This window comes from Eretmochelys imbricata, chromosome 2, assembly GCF_965152235.1.
Source record: "Eretmochelys imbricata isolate rEreImb1 chromosome 2, rEreImb1.hap1, whole genome shotgun sequence".
Classification (NCBI taxonomy): domain Eukaryota; kingdom Metazoa; phylum Chordata; order Testudines; family Cheloniidae; genus Eretmochelys; species Eretmochelys imbricata.
The window spans coordinates 162101386-162118537 of record NC_135573.1 but is presented as its reverse complement, the minus strand read 5'-3'; the positions used below and the strand labels follow the sequence as shown (position 1 = coordinate 162118537).

Sequence of the window (17152 nt, the reverse complement as noted above, 5' to 3'; positions counted from 1 at the left end):
ATGAAGAGATATCTTTAAGCTATAATGTATCTTAATTAAAACTATCTTCAGATTGCTTTTTTCCTCAAAAAGCATTTTATCAAAAAAATCCAATTTTTAAATAACTAAATAACTAGGAATTTTTATTATTTAAAAAAATCATTGGTTTTTATCCACCTTGCTTTCACTTAATATAGCCACAGATCATACAGTAGGACATAAAATCCTGGCTGCTTTGGAGAATGCTTTAATACCGTGCCAGTATGAGAAGAGTGCAGTGTGTGTGTGTGTATACATAGCTATACATATGTGCTTGTGCTGCATGCATCACAGTGTCTGCAGGCATCGCTCATCTTGTAATCTCAGTTGTGCATAAATCAATTAGCAGTATTTAGTTACATTTCAGTTAGAATAAATCACTAGTTGCATATTTACTTCTTTTCTCCTTGTTTGGAATCCATCTTGAATTGCATGTGATGGGGGAGGAAGGGGGGAAAAGGTGGCTGGGGAAATGGTGTGGCTTCTGCACTCAGGTGGCCCAAAGGTCACCCCACAGTACATAATATTCTTCATAATAATTGCATTGGCCATAAACTAGCAAAATCCTATCATTTATGTTGCAATTTCTTACTAGCAATAACAAAGATGGCAGCAGCCTCTTACCTGGAAGTGGCGATGGCTCTGATGCAGGTTTCTCTCTGTTCCATTCCTTGTCCCCGAGCAGGTCTGAGGATGTCCTCCAGTCCATCTGCCCATAGAGCCTGTTGGCTCTGGGGTCTGTGTTTGACCTTCAACTGCTGGGATCTCCTCTGGCACTGCCAGTCTCTGTGTCCATGAGTGCATTTGCTCTTAAAACGCCATCAGGCACAACAGGGGGTGTTGAGCAACTAGTCAAACTCTTTATAGTAGTGGCAGGTTGATAGTAAATTTCGAGATTTGCCATTGGTGTTTTTTTTTGTAGTGCGTTTTTTATTCTTACACTGACTTGCCCTCCATGTAATCCCCTCCTCTGCCAGACTCTTGGCAGTGCTCTTTTAGAGGTGTGATTTTTGGTGTGTCTCAAATTATGGTGCTTACTACACTAACTATTCAAGTGAGCTGTGTAGAAATGCAGAAGGCTGGGTGTAATGTGCTGTTTATAAACTGGGCAGGTGTATATAAACTAATAGATGAGTTCCAGCGCCGAGGAAAGGAGCCTACTCACCTGGGTAAGCAAGCCTGACAAATCCATATAAAAGGCTTTTTAAGCATGGTAGAGAGGATTGGGCTAAAACCAAGGTAAAAGTCTGGGCTAAATGAGTTAGCCAGGTTCTTCCTTGTGTGTTGTCCCAACCCCCCGCCCCATCCACACACACATATATCTCACCTGAGTTTTTGTGCTTGCAGGCCAGCTAGCATGGCAGGGGGCATGGGGTTTAGGGCTTGGGTTCTGGTTTCACTTGAGGCGGTAGTACTCCTCCTCCTGTGCTGTGAGAATGCAGGCTAAATCATTTAGAGTGCTGATAGTCCTCCATTTGTCTTCTCTCAGTTTCCTCCAGTGTGCCAAGGAGGACAGACAAATTCTCCCACAGTTCACTGGGAAAGAATCTGTTGCACAGTTTACTGCAGCACAAAGAACCATGGGACGTATCCCCAGAAAGTCCTGAGGACGCACATGGGGGAGCGCACCATAACTTGGATAACGGCTTGCAGTGTAGCTGCTCGTACACTGACTAGAGTAACGTGGTTCCTGGTAGCATACATGTAATGCAATGATTCTCAAACTTTTGTACTGTTGACCCCTTTCACATAGCAAGCCTCTTGAGTGCGACCCCCCCCCCTTATAAATTAAAAACACGTTTTTATATATTTAACACCATTATAAATGCTGGAGGCAAAGCAGGATTTGGGGGGAGGCTGGCAGCTCGCGACCCCCCCATGTAATAATGTGACCCTCTGAGGGATCCCAACCCCCAGTTTGAGAACGCCTGACGTAATGGATATTAAACTGTCTGAATGCCTGCCATATACCTTTTGGATTAGGCTTGCTTTCAGTGTGTCTAACTACCAGTTTCGTCTGAACTGTTTCAGCTAGCACTGGTTTAGTGCCAATATGAATGTCATTAAAATGGTCCAACCTGAAATGGTCCAGATGGGTCAACTACTCCCACAGTGCACCAGTAGCCTTTTGACGTGTTCCAGAATCCATTGCTTCTGGGAGCTGTGCCAATAACTGGAGTTAGGTAACCAGAGGGCATTGCAACTGAAAGTTTAGAAGAGCATTAGTGTGGGCATGAGGTAAAACTGCACCTTTTAGGAATGAGAGTCAATATAGACCCAGCCCTAACATCCAGTCCCTTCTTCTGTATTCACCTGGTGCGGTGTCTCAGTATAGCAGTGATATTTGTCGTTACCTATTTTTGTACGGCTCCCCATGTCAATAGTCACCTTCTAGCCCCTGCCTTGAGCCAGGAAAATGTGTATGAATTAAATAAATTAAATAAAATCTTAACCTGTAAATTGTGGCAGACAACGCTACCAACACTTGAATCTAACGTACTGTGTTTTACCAAGTGCCGAGGAAAATCTGTATAGTTCCCTGATCGCATTCATATATTTTTTAATGGAAATCCAAACTTCCATATCTTTCTTGAAACCTGAATATGAGTGGTCCTCTCCGAAGAGAGATACTAGAAGGGGTAGATAAAGGTTGTCAGACTGAGTCCAGCAGAGTTGATTTTGGAAATAGATGTAAAATTTTCTCAGGAACAGTTAAGCATATTGAAGTCCTTTGTTCGTGTCCTTTAATTAGAATCTATGCGGAGCAGAATACATTAGCAGCAAACGCTAAGGCAGGATTGTGTGTACTTCCAGATAGCAATTTAGCCCAGTTTGATATAGTTCTATTGCAGATCAGCAAGAGCTCAAGGTTGAGGTCTAGATACGGAAACACACATAGGTGGAGAAGTTTAAATGTGCATCATCCAAGGATGGGCACTGATCTGGAACCCAAGAGACCTGGGGTCTAATCAATGTTTCATTAGTTTAGTAACTACAGAAAAATCTCTCACAATATTAGTCTCCGTGTGCTCCTTAAATGTTGGTTGGTTCTCTGCCTCAACTGCCAAAGAATCCTTTGATTTAAGCATTTTGTATAACTAAATCAGGCAACTCTGTAACATCTGTAGATTGGATAGATCAGTGGTTCTGAACTGGGGTCTCGGGCTCCCTAGGGGGGAGCTGCAAGCAGATTTTTGTGTGGGAGGAACGCCAAGCAGGGTCAGCATTAGACTCACTGGGGCCCAGGGCAAAAAGCTGAAGCCCATCGCATGGGTCTGAAGCCCTGGGTCCTGAGGAATGTAGCTTCACAGTGCCCCTATGGTGTGGGGCACTAGGCAGTTGCCCTGCTTGCTACCTTCTAATGCCTGCCCTGGCTTTTATATGCAGAAGACCAGTTGTAGCATAGCTGGGCTGTGGAGTTTTTATAGTATGTTGCGGGGGGGCTCAGAAAAGAAAATGTTGAGAACCCCTGGGCTAGATTGTAGGGGGAGACTTTTTTAAAGGCATTACATACATCATTATGTATCCACCAATATCCTGTATGTTGCCTAAGACAATTGGTAAATGTTTCTTACCAGCAAATGGACAAGGAAAATACCTGGCTTTGTAAATGTCTCTCGTCTCAGTACAGTGAATATGAATATGGTTTGTTGAAATCTTACCTGACAGCTGGAGAAAACACTAGCTTTTTGATGGAGATGTGGGGAGACTTTTCCTCCATCTGTTGATGGTAGTTCTTTCGAGGTGTGTGTTGTTTTATTTCCTCCTTTCTCTTATGAGTGCTGTGAGGAAAGCGGCTTGCTGTCTCTGGGATTTCTTGCAATTCTCTCCATTGGAAGGACTCCCTTGTGATAGAATGGCCTCCTTGTTTTTAGTGTTCCACTTCTTTCAGTTAGTTTCTGAGTTTGTTTCAAATAGGGACCCCAACTTTATGGGGTTTGTTTTCATTGTCTCTTACTTTCAGCTATTAGGAGAACAGTGCAGTGTCAGAAAGCAGATCCCAACCCATCAGTATTGTTGACACTGCTCTCTGAGGGGCTATTTTTGTTTCAGAAATCCACTCAAACTTTCTCAAACTTGACTACTTTGAAAACTGAATAGTTCTATAACCATGCTGGACATAAACAGTTCCTACAAGTATTTATTCTATGTAGCTATCAAGATAGTATATCTGCGCTGTTCTGCCCCCTGTGCATGAAGAAGATTTATGTTCAATATCTAGGTGACTTTTCAGAGTTTACACATTACAGCCTCCAGATACCTTGTTTCCCCCAAACAAGATATCAAACTGATATCTTTTTCCTGTTAGTGAGTATCAGTACTAGGGTTCAGTTCAGAGGATGGCAATGTTAGCTTTACCTAGTCATACAGTCTCAGATCATCTTACTTGGTTGCTCCATAGTTTGTCCTCAGAACACACTTTTTGCTTGCTCCCATTTCAAGTGACATGTCAAAAGGGGCAGTATGTCAGGGCTTGCTGTAGAGACCAGCATGAGCAATTTACAGCAGCTCCTCACTTAATGTTCTCCTGTTTAACGTTTCTTCGAAGTTACGTCGCTACTCCATTAGGGAACATGCTCGTTTAAAGTTGTGCAATGCTTCCTTATAATGTCGTTTGGCTGCCTGCTCTGTCCACTGCTTATAGGATTCTGTGGAAGAGCAGCGACTTTACAAGGGAGCATTGCACAAGTTCCTCTTCTCCGCCTCTTCCCTCCCAGCGCTTCCCCCTTTGCCAGACGGCTTTTCTCTTCAAAGCGCTACTTCTCTCCTGCTGGCTGGATGCACGGCTGCCCCTGTTCCTCCTGTGTCCCCCAGCCTGTGCTCACAGGGTTGCATTCTGAAAGGGGCTTTAGAGCTGCAGGCTGGGGCCCCCTTAGCCCAGGGCCCTGCAGCCCCTAAAGCCCCTGCCTTCCAGGTGGCCCTGCCTGGTCGGTGGGGGGAGCTCCCAGAATTGTGGTCACGGGGGTAGTGCTGCACTGAGCCACCTGCACACCCCCTGCACCAAACAGGAGCTGTCCCAGGTAAGTGCTCTGCACCTCCTGCCTGCCCCAGCCCTGAGCCTTCTCCCAAACCCTGCACCCCCAGCCCTGAGCCCCAGGAGGAGAATAGAGGGGAAAAAAATGGGAGGGAGATATGAGAGAGTGCTCCCCCAGTGGGGGGTGGGGAGCAAAAATGAAGCTGAGCACAGGGCCCCACTAACTCTAAATCTGCTTAGTCTCCGCTCCTCCCCTTCCCTCCCAGAAAGTCCTAAGTGCTGCCAAACAGCTGTTTGGCGGCAGGGATGTGGTGGTAGCAAGGGGGAGGAGCGGGGATGCAATGTGCTCCAGGGAGGAGGTGGAGTGGGGGTGGGAAGAGGTGGACCTGGAGCATCCCCTAGCAAAGTCAGCGCCTGTTCTTAAGCCTGTTCTTAAGGCTGCTGTGCAAGGTGCTTTCTAGTGTCCTTGCCTGCCTCATTGTCTGCAGCAGGCTGTGCCTGTGTGGGGTAAGCCAAGGGCACCTCCCTACAATAGTACAGTATATAATGTCTTTTGTCTGTCCCCCAAAAAATTTCCTTGGAACCTAACCCCCCACATTTACATTAAATCTTATGGGAAAATTGTATTAGTTTAACATTGTTTGACTTAAGGTTGCATTTTTCAGGAACATAACTACAACGTTAAGTGTGGAGTTACTGTGCTTATATGTTTGATAATTTTCAAAGCGTAACATTTTCTGTGGATTCCACCTTCCACATACCATGCGGCATCTCTGTGCCTGACCCAGATTACGAATCTGGTCTTTTTCAGTAAGAGATTTTGCATACAGTTGTCCCTTAGACAAGAATCTAATTTCATGTCAACAATGTGTCTTTCGGATGTTGAGAGCTGTTGTTAGTTCTCGCTGTACGGACTGGCATATGAGGGATTTTGTATAAGGAACATGATTAAAACAGCGTTCTATTTACACTGCAAAAATTGAGTATTATCACTGAGGGGATGGGGTGTCACAATGTTTCTGGATTCTCCTTCCCGAAAGTGTAGATGACACCTGACACCAATATGCAAATATATCGGGCTGGTGACCAGTACAGGGACTGGATTAAGCATCTCTAGACGGTACAAGAAAACCAGGGACCTGAAACACACCTCTGGCATCTTGCCAACATTGTGCCTGTTTTCTGAGGAGGTTGACAAGCACAGAGCCAGCGGTGGTGCATGATGAACTAGTCAGCTGTGATGCTGCCCTGCTGACCCCAGAATCCAGCATGGGGAGTGGTGGGAACCATCAGCAGTGCAGAGGGAGGCCCACAAAGTGATTCTGTTCCTGAAATGAGTCCCGGGGGGGCTTTGATCCAGGAGCAGCACATCCTGCTGTACTTAAGGGAGCTGTTTGATGCCCACCCAGGGAACAACCTGGCTGCAGAGCCTGCAGAGGACAGACTGGACAGAAGCTGCCTTGGAGCCTGGTAAGTTTCTGGCTCCATTTAATGTAGGAATGGGGTGGATTTCGGTTCTATGAAACACTTCAAAAGTTGTTACATGCTGCTAACCAGGGCTTCTATCTGCCAATGGCAGATGGTACACCAGTTGTGCGCCCGTTCTCCTCTGTCTTCTTCCGTCCACTCCCCCCCGCCATGTGGAATTCAAATTGGTGACCAGGAAATACAAAAAATAAATATTTTCAAGGTGTTTTTATATTACTAGAAAGGCACAGATTTTTGCTAGGGCATTTGTTTCTTAAAAATAATAACCTAACACTGCCATACCTATAAGTATGCCACTCTATAACCAGCCAGTGGTGTAACAAGCCATCTGGAAAGAGTGAATGGTACAGCGGTGGTGGTGCAAATGTGTTTCATTCACAAATCTAGTCCATTTCAGGTAAAGGTAGTCCAAGCAGTACATAGGTGACAAAATCATTTGTCTCAAATTTGACTGGGTTTGAAAATGCATCCAGAAATATGCCAGGAGGTGGGGGTGGTGGTTGTGGAGTTCTGTGTGTTTGCATGTAATCATAACTGGCTAAGCCACATGAAATTTATGCAGCATGCTGTTGATTCCCTTATGAATTCTGACCGCATCTTAGGTGCTGATAGATGCAGATGTTTCCTGAAGCCAGAACTCCAGATAGGTAATCACGTTTTGGGGAAGTGAATATTTTTTAGGCCCACCTTGGTAGCTCACAAGGCCATTCCACTCATAGAGGTGTTCAGCCATTATAGGTTTGACTACCTTCACTGCATACATTGCAGGTATCCCACCAGCAGCTTTGAATATCCTCTCCTTTTGCCAGTCAGGCACCACAAGAACGGCTATGTCCTCCAAAATGTGGAAGGCCTGAAATGATAGAAAAAGTCTTTGTAGCAAGGCAACTGACAGACATATCTTCCTCCCCCGAGTAGTTATGCAATTTTTAGAGAACAAAAAACAGCTTTGAATTTTAACTTACCAGTGTCTCAATATTAATGTCTCTGTGATTAACCAGGCTGTGTTCAGGGAGCATCTGTGGTCGGAAGCATCCCTCTCACCGTATATTGAGGTTCAGTTTGGAAATGTAGCACTTTGTCCTTGGAATTCCACCAGAATTTTTTCTGTGCTCCTGCAATGAGCTGTTTGAGACAGTAACTCTGTGTCTTGTCCTATTTCAGGCCCCTCGACCTCTAGTGACTGCAGAATCTCCACAGCTTGCCCACTGTCTAGTACAAGCCTGGCCCAGCATACTGTCAAGGATCGTTTCGAGAGGAAGCATTTCTGTGATTAACTTATGGTTGAAATTCTGGATAGGACCCACGAGCAGGTCCAGTACCAAAAACAGAGGGACTTATGGCTAAAGGCGAGGCATGGCGAGAGGCAAGAGGAAAGGCTGAGGCAGGCTGCACAGCTTGAGAACAGGGTTTCAGTGCAGGAGCAGGCACTTGTTTCACTGTTCCTGGAGCAGGAGCAGTGGCTAAAAAAGGACAGAGGTCAGCAGAGAGAACAGTTTGAGTTGCTGATGTAAGTAATGGCTGAAAGAGTACCGACTCCTGCTGCATCACCCACATTACAGCCGCAGACCCCTGGTCAGTATCCTGGGATTTAGTCCAGAAACAGTATGGAAAACTTCATGGCTGTGTAGCATATGCAGTCAGGCCCCAATAGCGGCTGGGCCAGGAAACTTAGACCAATTCGGTCCTTTATATTGACGACTTTCCTGTGGATGCCTCCATCCCACTCATGTGCAGCAAGAAGGGAAAGGAAACCTAGGGGTCTGGGGACATACAGTGGTAGGGGGTTTCTGTTTTGTACATGGTTTCATTATTTGTCTTGTTCATGCACTTTTTTCCTCCCCTGTTTGGTTCTGGTGTGTTGGTGTGGCACTGTCAGCTGGCCTGCCTGGCAATGGGTGGATGTTGTAGTTTTCCAAGACATCTTTATAAATAAAGATTTCTGTGTCATTAGGAGAGTTTATTTCTATCACTGTCATATTGTACAGTGTTTTTAAAATAACAAAGGTAAACACATGATCAGGGACAATTAGGAATTAGTATGCAAACACCATTCCTTTATACAATCTTCACTTCAGTCACTTCTTTATATTACTCCTGGGGAAATTCTGTGTACAATATTTTAAAATTTGGCAAATTTTATTTGTCAAAATAACACTCTGTAATCACACCAATTTGTTATTTTGGTAATTTATTCAACATGCTTGTTAGCAACAATGTATCAACGTAGACAAAAATAAAAAATTCCCCCAGAAGTAGAGTGTTAAAGAAAGCCCTACCACAATCTAGTTCCAGTCCCTCTCCCCGGGAGCCCAGGGATCCAGAGGGAGAAACAGTCTCATGCTGGGTCCCGGGTTTGTTTGACGTTTCCTGCACACTGTCTCCTTCGAACTGCAGCTGTCGGGAGCCCTCCAGTTCTCTCTCTTCTCCTCTTTTCTCTCTCTCCGCTCCCCCCACCCCAGTCTTCTATTTGCAGACTGTGGAACTAGACTCGGCCGGGTCCAGGAGCTCTGCAGCCCATTTCTGCAAGGGAAAAAGGAAATTCTGCACAGAAGATTCATTCTGCGCAAATTCTGCATTGCAGAGTGGTGCTGAATTTTCCCAGGAGTATTATATGAATCTATACTGTGAATCATGCCCCACCATTTCATAAGTGGCCAAGTCATTCATAAGTACATTGCATGGCAGTCAAGTCCCTACCCTCCCCAAGCACTGACCCCCCACCCCAAATCAATAAGCCCTGTCCCCATTCCTCCAAAAGGACATTCATAGTCTATAATATGGGAGCACAAAGCCTCCCTGACTTCTGTTGCCTGGGTGCATCTAGCTCCAGCTATGGTAGGGGGACTTTCTGCCTGAGTATACTGGTTCAGTGGACCTTCTCTCTCATAGGTCCATTCAGAGGGAAGTGACTCGCCTCTGGCTTCACAAAGATTGTGAAGAGTACAGCAAGCCACAGTAATGCGAACAGCACTGATGACTTGGAGATGTCTACAGACCCATTTGGATGTGCAACAGGATTTTAGTGTACCAAAAGCACATTCAACAACCATTCTGCACCTGCTGAGAGTTTAATAGGCCAAGGCAAAAAGGGCCATGTGGGGACCCCCAAAATAATGGTGGGGTCAGTAATGCTAATGATATTTGATGGGAATAGTGTTCCAGCCTGTCCATGAATGTAGACTCTCCCTCATCACACAACCCTGACATCATGAACTTTCCCAGTGCAGCCCACGTTCACATTCGTAAATGGACCTCTGGGGTCCATGAGGGCCTGCATAGCAATGGAGTAGTGCCCTTTGTGGTTTGTGCTCATGTTCCTTGAGGAGGGCAAACTAGGGGCACATGAGTTCCATTCTCTCAAATGCAGTTACTTCATGAATATCTTTCAAACCACATGCCTGATTGCCTCAGAAACCTCCACCATGACTTTACCCACAGGTGACTTCCCAGTCTTAAACTGGTTGGCAATGGCCCTGTAGCAGTCTGGGGTAGCCAGCTTCTGGACACTTATAGCAACCTGCTTTTGGATTGGCATGAGTGGCTTCATGCATATGTTTACACTAGAGGGTTGGGGCAAGCGCTTCAGAAAGCTCCAGAAATGTAGTTTTCTTCATGTGAAAGTGCTGGACCACAGCTGGTCATCCTAAGTCACCATGGCAGTATCGTCCCCTCAGCCTGCGCTTGTGGCCCTGCACCAGAAGCGCCGGTCTACTCGGGGCATGAGTGATTGTACGGAGTGTCATGAGCTCCGTCAGCCAGTTGGAGTCTGCCATGCTTTGGTACTCTGCTACCGCCACTTCCTGCTCCATCATAAGCTCTATCAGGTGCCTTTGTTGGGTCAGAAGACAGCACCAAAATATCCACCAGCATTTCTCAGAAGCTCTGCCTGTTTCCCAACACAGGAGTGAAAGTGCAAGCAAAGAACTTCTTCTAAAGGTGCCGTCTCCATGTTGCTGTTTCCAATAGCTGGGGGTGCACGGACCAAAATGATTGCTTGGCAGGATGTGTTGGTGGGCTGTTCAAACTTCCTGTAACATGCCGTGTAGACAGTCAAGCTTTCTCACAGGAGGCCAGTGTCCGGGGTCTAGACCAGCCGCATTTCAGGAGGGTGTTTGAGAGTCTGGTATATGGCTGATTTCACTTGAGTCTGTGTGCTGCAGCGTTGACATCAGAGTCCCAGCTTCAAGCCTGGGTTAGAAAAACCTTAATGTCCAGTTAACAATCATTGTAAATGCTCAAGCCCTGGGTTCTGTAACCCAGGGTCAGCTGATTGGAGTCCCACTAACCCTGGGCTTATATTGTAGTGTAGACATACCCTGAAGCAGTTTTGAAAATGTTACCCTAAGATTATAGCTACAAGATCATATGTTTGCTTTGGTGATTCATAATGTAAATTTAAAAGCGCAACGTGTATTTTAAAAAATAGGACAATTAAAATATGTAAGGTTCTGCGTGTGGGAAGAAGAAGAATTTGGGAGACTAAGTAAGTGTTATGTTGTGGAGGAGAGACTGGGTTGATGAGCGTGGAGGGGAAGGACAGTGTGTGTGCTGAAGTAGCAAAGGAATGTGGTAGTGTGAGAGGGGCAGCAAGAGGTCAGAGCAAATTGTGGATTGGCAAAATGTGAAGAATGTTCAAACTTCTAATTAGCTGTTGCTGGGCCTGTACTGAAAATGGCAGCGGGGGATGGCGGACTGCTATGACTTGCTTTCTCTGGGTTTTGAGGGCTGAAATTTATGCAGACAAATTTTTTATAAAAAGTGGCTTTGATTATTTTGTATTAATAGTATGAGGTGCTAACAGAAATAGTGAAGGAACTTTGTATTTTTAGCTAACATTTATATCTGTTTACATCCTCTACATAAGAGATGTAGGAAGAAACTCAACTGAATGTTAACTTGCAAAATTAGTTTTATACTACTAACAACTTCGGACTGTTGCATCTCTTTTTTTTTTTCTTTTATTAGCAAAACCAAATAGGAAGTTGACATTTCTGTACCTGGCCAACGATGTCATTCAGAACAGCAAAAGGAAAGGACCAGAATTTACAAAAGACTTTGCACCAGTTATAGTTGAGGCCTTTAAGCATGTTTCAAGGTACAGTAAACTGTAATGTGAGCATTATTGTCATCTTAACTATCATGCAAACAAAAAAGCCCGTGTGAGGCATTTTCCTTTCAGAACACTTCATTTGTTCTGTCTGGCTCAGCAGCGCTCATGCACCCTAATTAAAGAAAGCACCCTATCCTAGATCTGAAATCTATTTTTTTTTTCAATTTCTTCCCTGCACCTCTTAGTTTAAAAGCTCCTTTGATCTTGAATAAATGTCAATCTTCTTTAGTATATATACCCAGTGGTGCTGGAACACTTTTAATAGTACGAGTACTGAAAGCCAACCCCGCTTACCCCTGTCTGTTCCCGCCCTCCCTTCTCCTCCCCCGCCAGCTGGGACTGGGAGCAGGGCCGTGTCTCCGGGATGAGGGGGGGGCGGGGTGGATCTGGCAGGGGTAAGAGGCTGGGGCTGGCAGCCGGGAGCCCGGGCGCAGGAGGGCCGACAGGTGGGATCCGGCATAAAACCTAGGGTTGCTGCAGCACTCTCCCCCCCCACCCCCACAGACACCCTAGTTCCCATGCCTGTGTATGCACCTTGATCAGAATAAAGTTTATTAGCCTGATAATCATCTTTTCACATTGGAAGACTGTGGGTTGTGTTTTTCTTTTGTGTTAGGTTGAGGGTAAATGTTTTTTTCATTCATTCAACTTGTACGTTACAATAATTCCCTATTCCTTAATGATACAGATCTAGCATATGATTTCTCTGGATTCTCTGCACCTTGAAGTCTTTAAACCATGATTTGAGGACTTCAATAGCTCAGACAAGTTAGGGGTTTGTTACAGGAGTTGGTGGGTGAGAGTCCGTGGCCTGCATTGTACAGGAGGTCAGACTAGATGATCATAATGGTCCCTTCTGACCTTAAAGTCTGATTCTATTTAGCACTTAAACTAGAACGTATATCTGTAGATGAATCTTTCGCATCTTTTTATGTAATAAGATTTAATTGTAAAAAAGATGAAATGTTAATTAATAGAATAAGGGTAAAACTGATCTGTCACGCTTTGCTAGGTTTAAAGGCACTATGAAGCATTCAGTGGTTGAAGTAGGCTGGTGGGCTAGTAGACTTGGCCTTTATTTCAATGTGACGTATTGTGAGGTGGCTTTGAACAAGTCAAAACGTCCTTTACCCTTTCTGCAAAATGAGGACCTTCACCTCAGAGAGGTGTTGGGCATTGTAATTCTTTGATATTTGTAAAATACTTCAGATCCTTGGATGCAAGATTATACAGGGCTGAATTGTTTATTACTGGGTTGTACGTCTACCATTTTTGTTGGTGATTTTACTGTTTCCCCCACAGTGAGTCTGATGAGAGTTGTAAGAAACACCTTGGCCGTGTGCTCTCTATTTGGGAAGAAAGGTCTGTTTATGAAAATGATGTATTAGAACAACTTAGACAAGCTTTGTGTAAGTATTCTGTGTGCATATATTTTAGTCTCTCAAAATAAATGTATTGTTTCCTGAACTGATTTTTAGGTCTCTACTTTGACTTTTAGATGGTGACAGAAAGGCCAGGAAGCGCACATTTGAACAGATAAAAGTTGATGAAAATAACTGTTCAGCACAAAGTTCTCCAAGTGACCCTCCACAGGTAGAAGTCTCTTGTGTTCATAAACTTTTATCATTTCGTAAGGTTTGGGATATATGTAAAAAAAACCCAAATCCTTCAGTCACTGAGTAATAAAGAACCAACTCTGCATTGTAATGGGTCCCATTTTAAGGGCCAAATTAACACTCAAAGCTAGAACGTTGAGTAAAGGTGGCTGTATGCAACCTTTATTCTTCTCCAATCCTTGGATTATCATGAGCAAAACAGCCCCTGATGTAACAGCCCCAATGCTGCTGTCAGCTATGCTGGCTGAAGAGGCCTCCCATAGGGAAGGACTGCTGTGCACTCCAACTCTACTTCAGGCACTTCCTTACGTTAGCATGGTTCATAGGTATCAAGTGGGCTATACCAGATTTATGCTTGCAGAGGCTTCTGCCATGCCGATGGAATCTTTATTGTGTATCAGGATTTAATGACTAGACCAGTTCTAAGGCTGTGTGCTTTTTCAGACTACAGATCTTATTAGAGCATTACAAGAACTAGAAAATGCAGCCTCTGGGGATGCAGCAGTTCATCAGAGGATAGCTTCATTGCCTGTAGAGGTCCAAGATGTGTCCTTACTAGACAGAATAACAGGTGAGAGATGGGGATGGAGTAATTGAAGTGTTAGCATGAGAGAGCCTGAGAAGATTTTGTAATGTATTGCTATTTTTTTTTCTTTGCTTGTCTTTTAGATAAGGAATCTGGAGAACAGCTTTCCAAGATGGTAGATGATGCTTGTATGGTACTGGCGGATTACAATGGCAGGTTGGCGGCTGAAATAGATGATAGAAAACAATTAACTCGAATGTTATCAGACTTTCTGCGGTGTCAAAAAGAAGTCCTTGCAGAAAAAGAGCATAAGTTGGAAGTGCGTAATATTTTGTTCAGTTAGTCCATGTTCTTCATGAAACTAATTTTGATATGTTATAAATGTTTAGTTGGTTTAAACTTTCTCTCAAAGGTAAATATTAGATGCCCACTTTGAGCACATGACTAGCAGGAACTTCCTAGCTTCAAAACTCTAAAACCATTAAGCCACTTCCACATTAGGTGGTATGTTGAGGGAAAGTCCTCCTTCTATATCTAGCTCACTTCCTTCTTTTACTGCTGATATTGAAAAGGCTCTTTTGGTTATTGTTTTACGCTTGGTCTTCACCGAAAAGCTGTATTGGTGTAGTTACTTTGGTTGGGGTGTTTTAAAAATACAAATGAGCACACACTGTTGACTAGCGTAGCTATGCCAACAGAAGCCCTGGTATAAACGCAGCTATGTCAACAGATGGTTCTACTGTTGTAGCCTTCAGTGGTTGCTTTTTCTAAGCTTTGTTCACAGCTTCTGTTTGGGGGGGGACTTACCTAAATTTAACAGAGCTTTCTTATCTGCATTGTTTAAACAAAATCATTTGCTACATGGGATCTAGGAGCTTAACTCTTTACCCAGCTAAGGTCTTGCTTGATTTTTCTGTTCTGAAATAAGCTTTCATTATTGCTTGAATTTTTAAGGTATCAGTCACTGTAGTACTGAATTACTACATTACATAGTTTAATGATGTATCATAATTTCATTTAAAGAGCCATGTTTTCCTCCCATCTCTCGGAAGTGTATAATGTTTTTGGGAAAAAATGTCCAGAGTTGTCTAACTGCTTTGAGGTGCCCCAGCTGTCCAAAGATGTTTTAAGGTGGATCGTGAGTTAGCTGATTGTGTGATCTACATCCAAGCATTGCTGCAAGCACTCTCGTCCCAGAGTAACCTTTGTTGGACTGACCAAAAGCTTGCATTCAGTCCATCAAGTTAACATGAAAGATTAAAAAGGACAAATCTTAAAGTGCTTCAGAATCTAGCACAGCTGTCATAACTTCCAACGTTACCTACTTTGACACAAGGTCCAATAAGATTGGCCATACAGTTTTTCTTCAGCACCTCCCATGAAGCCAAGTTCCCATCTTAGCCTGAGTGAGTTGAGGTTTTGACATAGAGGATCTGATACATCCTTAAAGTTCTCTATGCTTTCTCTCAATGCAGGTCAAGGTCTGCAGCTGGAGATGCCACTCAACTCCAAAAGTTAACTGTGTCTGTCTTAGACTTCTGTCTTTGACTTGTCTGTGACTGACTTAGGCCTTCTGTTACTCAGCCCCTTAAAAATGGGAGTGGATGAGTCAGACCCCTGGGTCCTGTTCACAACTTGACTTGTCCAGCCTGATGAATCTCTTGGGATTTGACTATAGCTTTTAGAGTTATATGACCTATAATTTCTGGCCATCTAAAACTTTGTCTCGAAGGCTGGCCAACTTGAAAGTTCCAGTGGACTAGCAGCAGTTGGTACTTTGGGATCTGTGCCCCATATATTAAGACACTTGATGTTCTTGCTGTCTGGGAATGATTCTGTCTCAGCTAGAAGTGGTCACTCTGGATCTGACGAATGCTTATGTGCATATGGCAAGACATGCATATAGTACTGTATGTGTCCAATTTTTTTATACTGGAACAGTGCTGCCAATTCACTGCTATCTTCTAGGCTGCTCTCAGACCAGCATGAATTTATAAAAATACCTAACCATTGTAACAATATATCCCAGAAGATGGGAGTAAATATTTTCACCTGTTTAGATGATTGACTTATGAAGGATGTCTCGTGGAAGAAATGAAAGAATTTGTCTGTAAGTCCCAGCTTGGCTTTAAGGGACCATTGGGAGCAAAGGGACCATGTTTGACACAGCTTGTATTAGTTTGCAGTGTTTTGGACTTGTATGGCAGGGGAAGGATTTAACAAAAGACTAGTTATCAAGACCCAAGCTGGAAATCTCCGCTCTTAGGGCGCCAATAGTATTCATGGTATCCATGCTATACTTTCACTTGAGAACCTCAGTATACATTGAAGGATCAGTGAACAAAAAAACCCTCTTCATACGAATCTGAGGACAAACACCCATCATGCTGCTGTTGATTTGGTGGGGTCCTAAGACACGTTTCCCACATGACTACTTTATCTGACATGGAAGAGCACTACTGCAATTAGGCCATGCTGCTATATAATAGACCCTAGAGATGGAGCCATTCACCAGAGAGTCATGAGAAGTTCTTTCGTGTGGACACACTATAGAGACTCACCACACCCTTTAAATAGTGGTTTGTTGCCCCAGAAAATGCATTCGGACTATAGCTGTGAATAGAGATCTTTGTTTTGTTGGGAAATACCTTGGCCATAAAAAGGAATGGGAAGAAGCATGCAAAGGTCTTGACCAAACTCCGACAGATCTTAACAGTCTTCATAGATAACATTGGGTGATTCCATTAGATTGTACATCTTGCCACATTTGATCTCAGAACCAGGGAATTTCTGCATCCCAATCTAAAGTTTCATTCTGTCGTTATGGCTCCTGACAAAGTAAAGCTTGGGTAGCTGTGTTAAGTCCTTGTAATTGTTCGAGAGTCTGCCTGCACTTTTAACTTTAAATGCCAATGATATTAGGTCTGGTGTGAACAAGTTTCTTTTGCCTGGTCTCATGCAAAATATTTTTTTAATTATAGACTGAGTTTGCAAGTTTATACACTTCGTTTTTCTTTACACGCAGGTAAAAGGTAGCCCACGTTTTGTTCAGTTGCTATAGTAATCTTTCTCGATAAATGGCTCTTGAAAATCCCTGGTTTCACAAGATGTTCAGTTTGTAAAGACTTTTTTTTTGAGCCACTGACTATATATAAACTCAAACTTATGGAAAAAAATTATGGGCCAAGATTTTTTAAAAAAATAGTCTAAAGTTAGACTCCTATATTCTCATTCAGACACTTAAAAAGAGGCCTGAGTTTCAAAAAGGATCATCACCCAACATCTGTTGATTTCAGTGGAGCTGCTGGATGCTAAGCAATCCTTAAAATAATCAACCAACATATTTAGGTGCCTGAGTACACATTGATGTGATAGGTCAAGATGTTTTCAAGAGAACTTGTATGTATGGCTAGGTG

The 17152-nt window shown here is 43.7% G+C and overlaps 1 protein-coding gene across 4 annotated transcripts in view; it reads left to right on the top strand.

Moving 5' to 3' along the window:
- RPRD1A (regulation of nuclear pre-mRNA domain containing 1A) overlaps positions 1-17152 on the top strand; it is a 67441-nt gene that overhangs the window by 12307 nt on the left and 37982 nt on the right. For 3 of the 4 annotated variants that reach the window (XM_077810930.1, XM_077810932.1, XM_077810931.1), the window contains 5 exons: positions 11450-11579; positions 12897-13003; positions 13093-13187; positions 13655-13781; positions 13880-14055. In XM_077810930.1, the coding sequence (XP_077667056.1) occupies positions 11450-11579; positions 12897-13003; positions 13093-13187; positions 13655-13781; positions 13880-14055 (635 nt within the window). Of the gene's footprint in view, positions 1-1507; positions 1664-11449; positions 11580-12896; positions 13004-13092; positions 13188-13654; positions 13782-13879; positions 14056-17152 lie in introns of all 4 variants that reach the window. The other variant, XM_077810933.1, reaches the window with a different exon arrangement.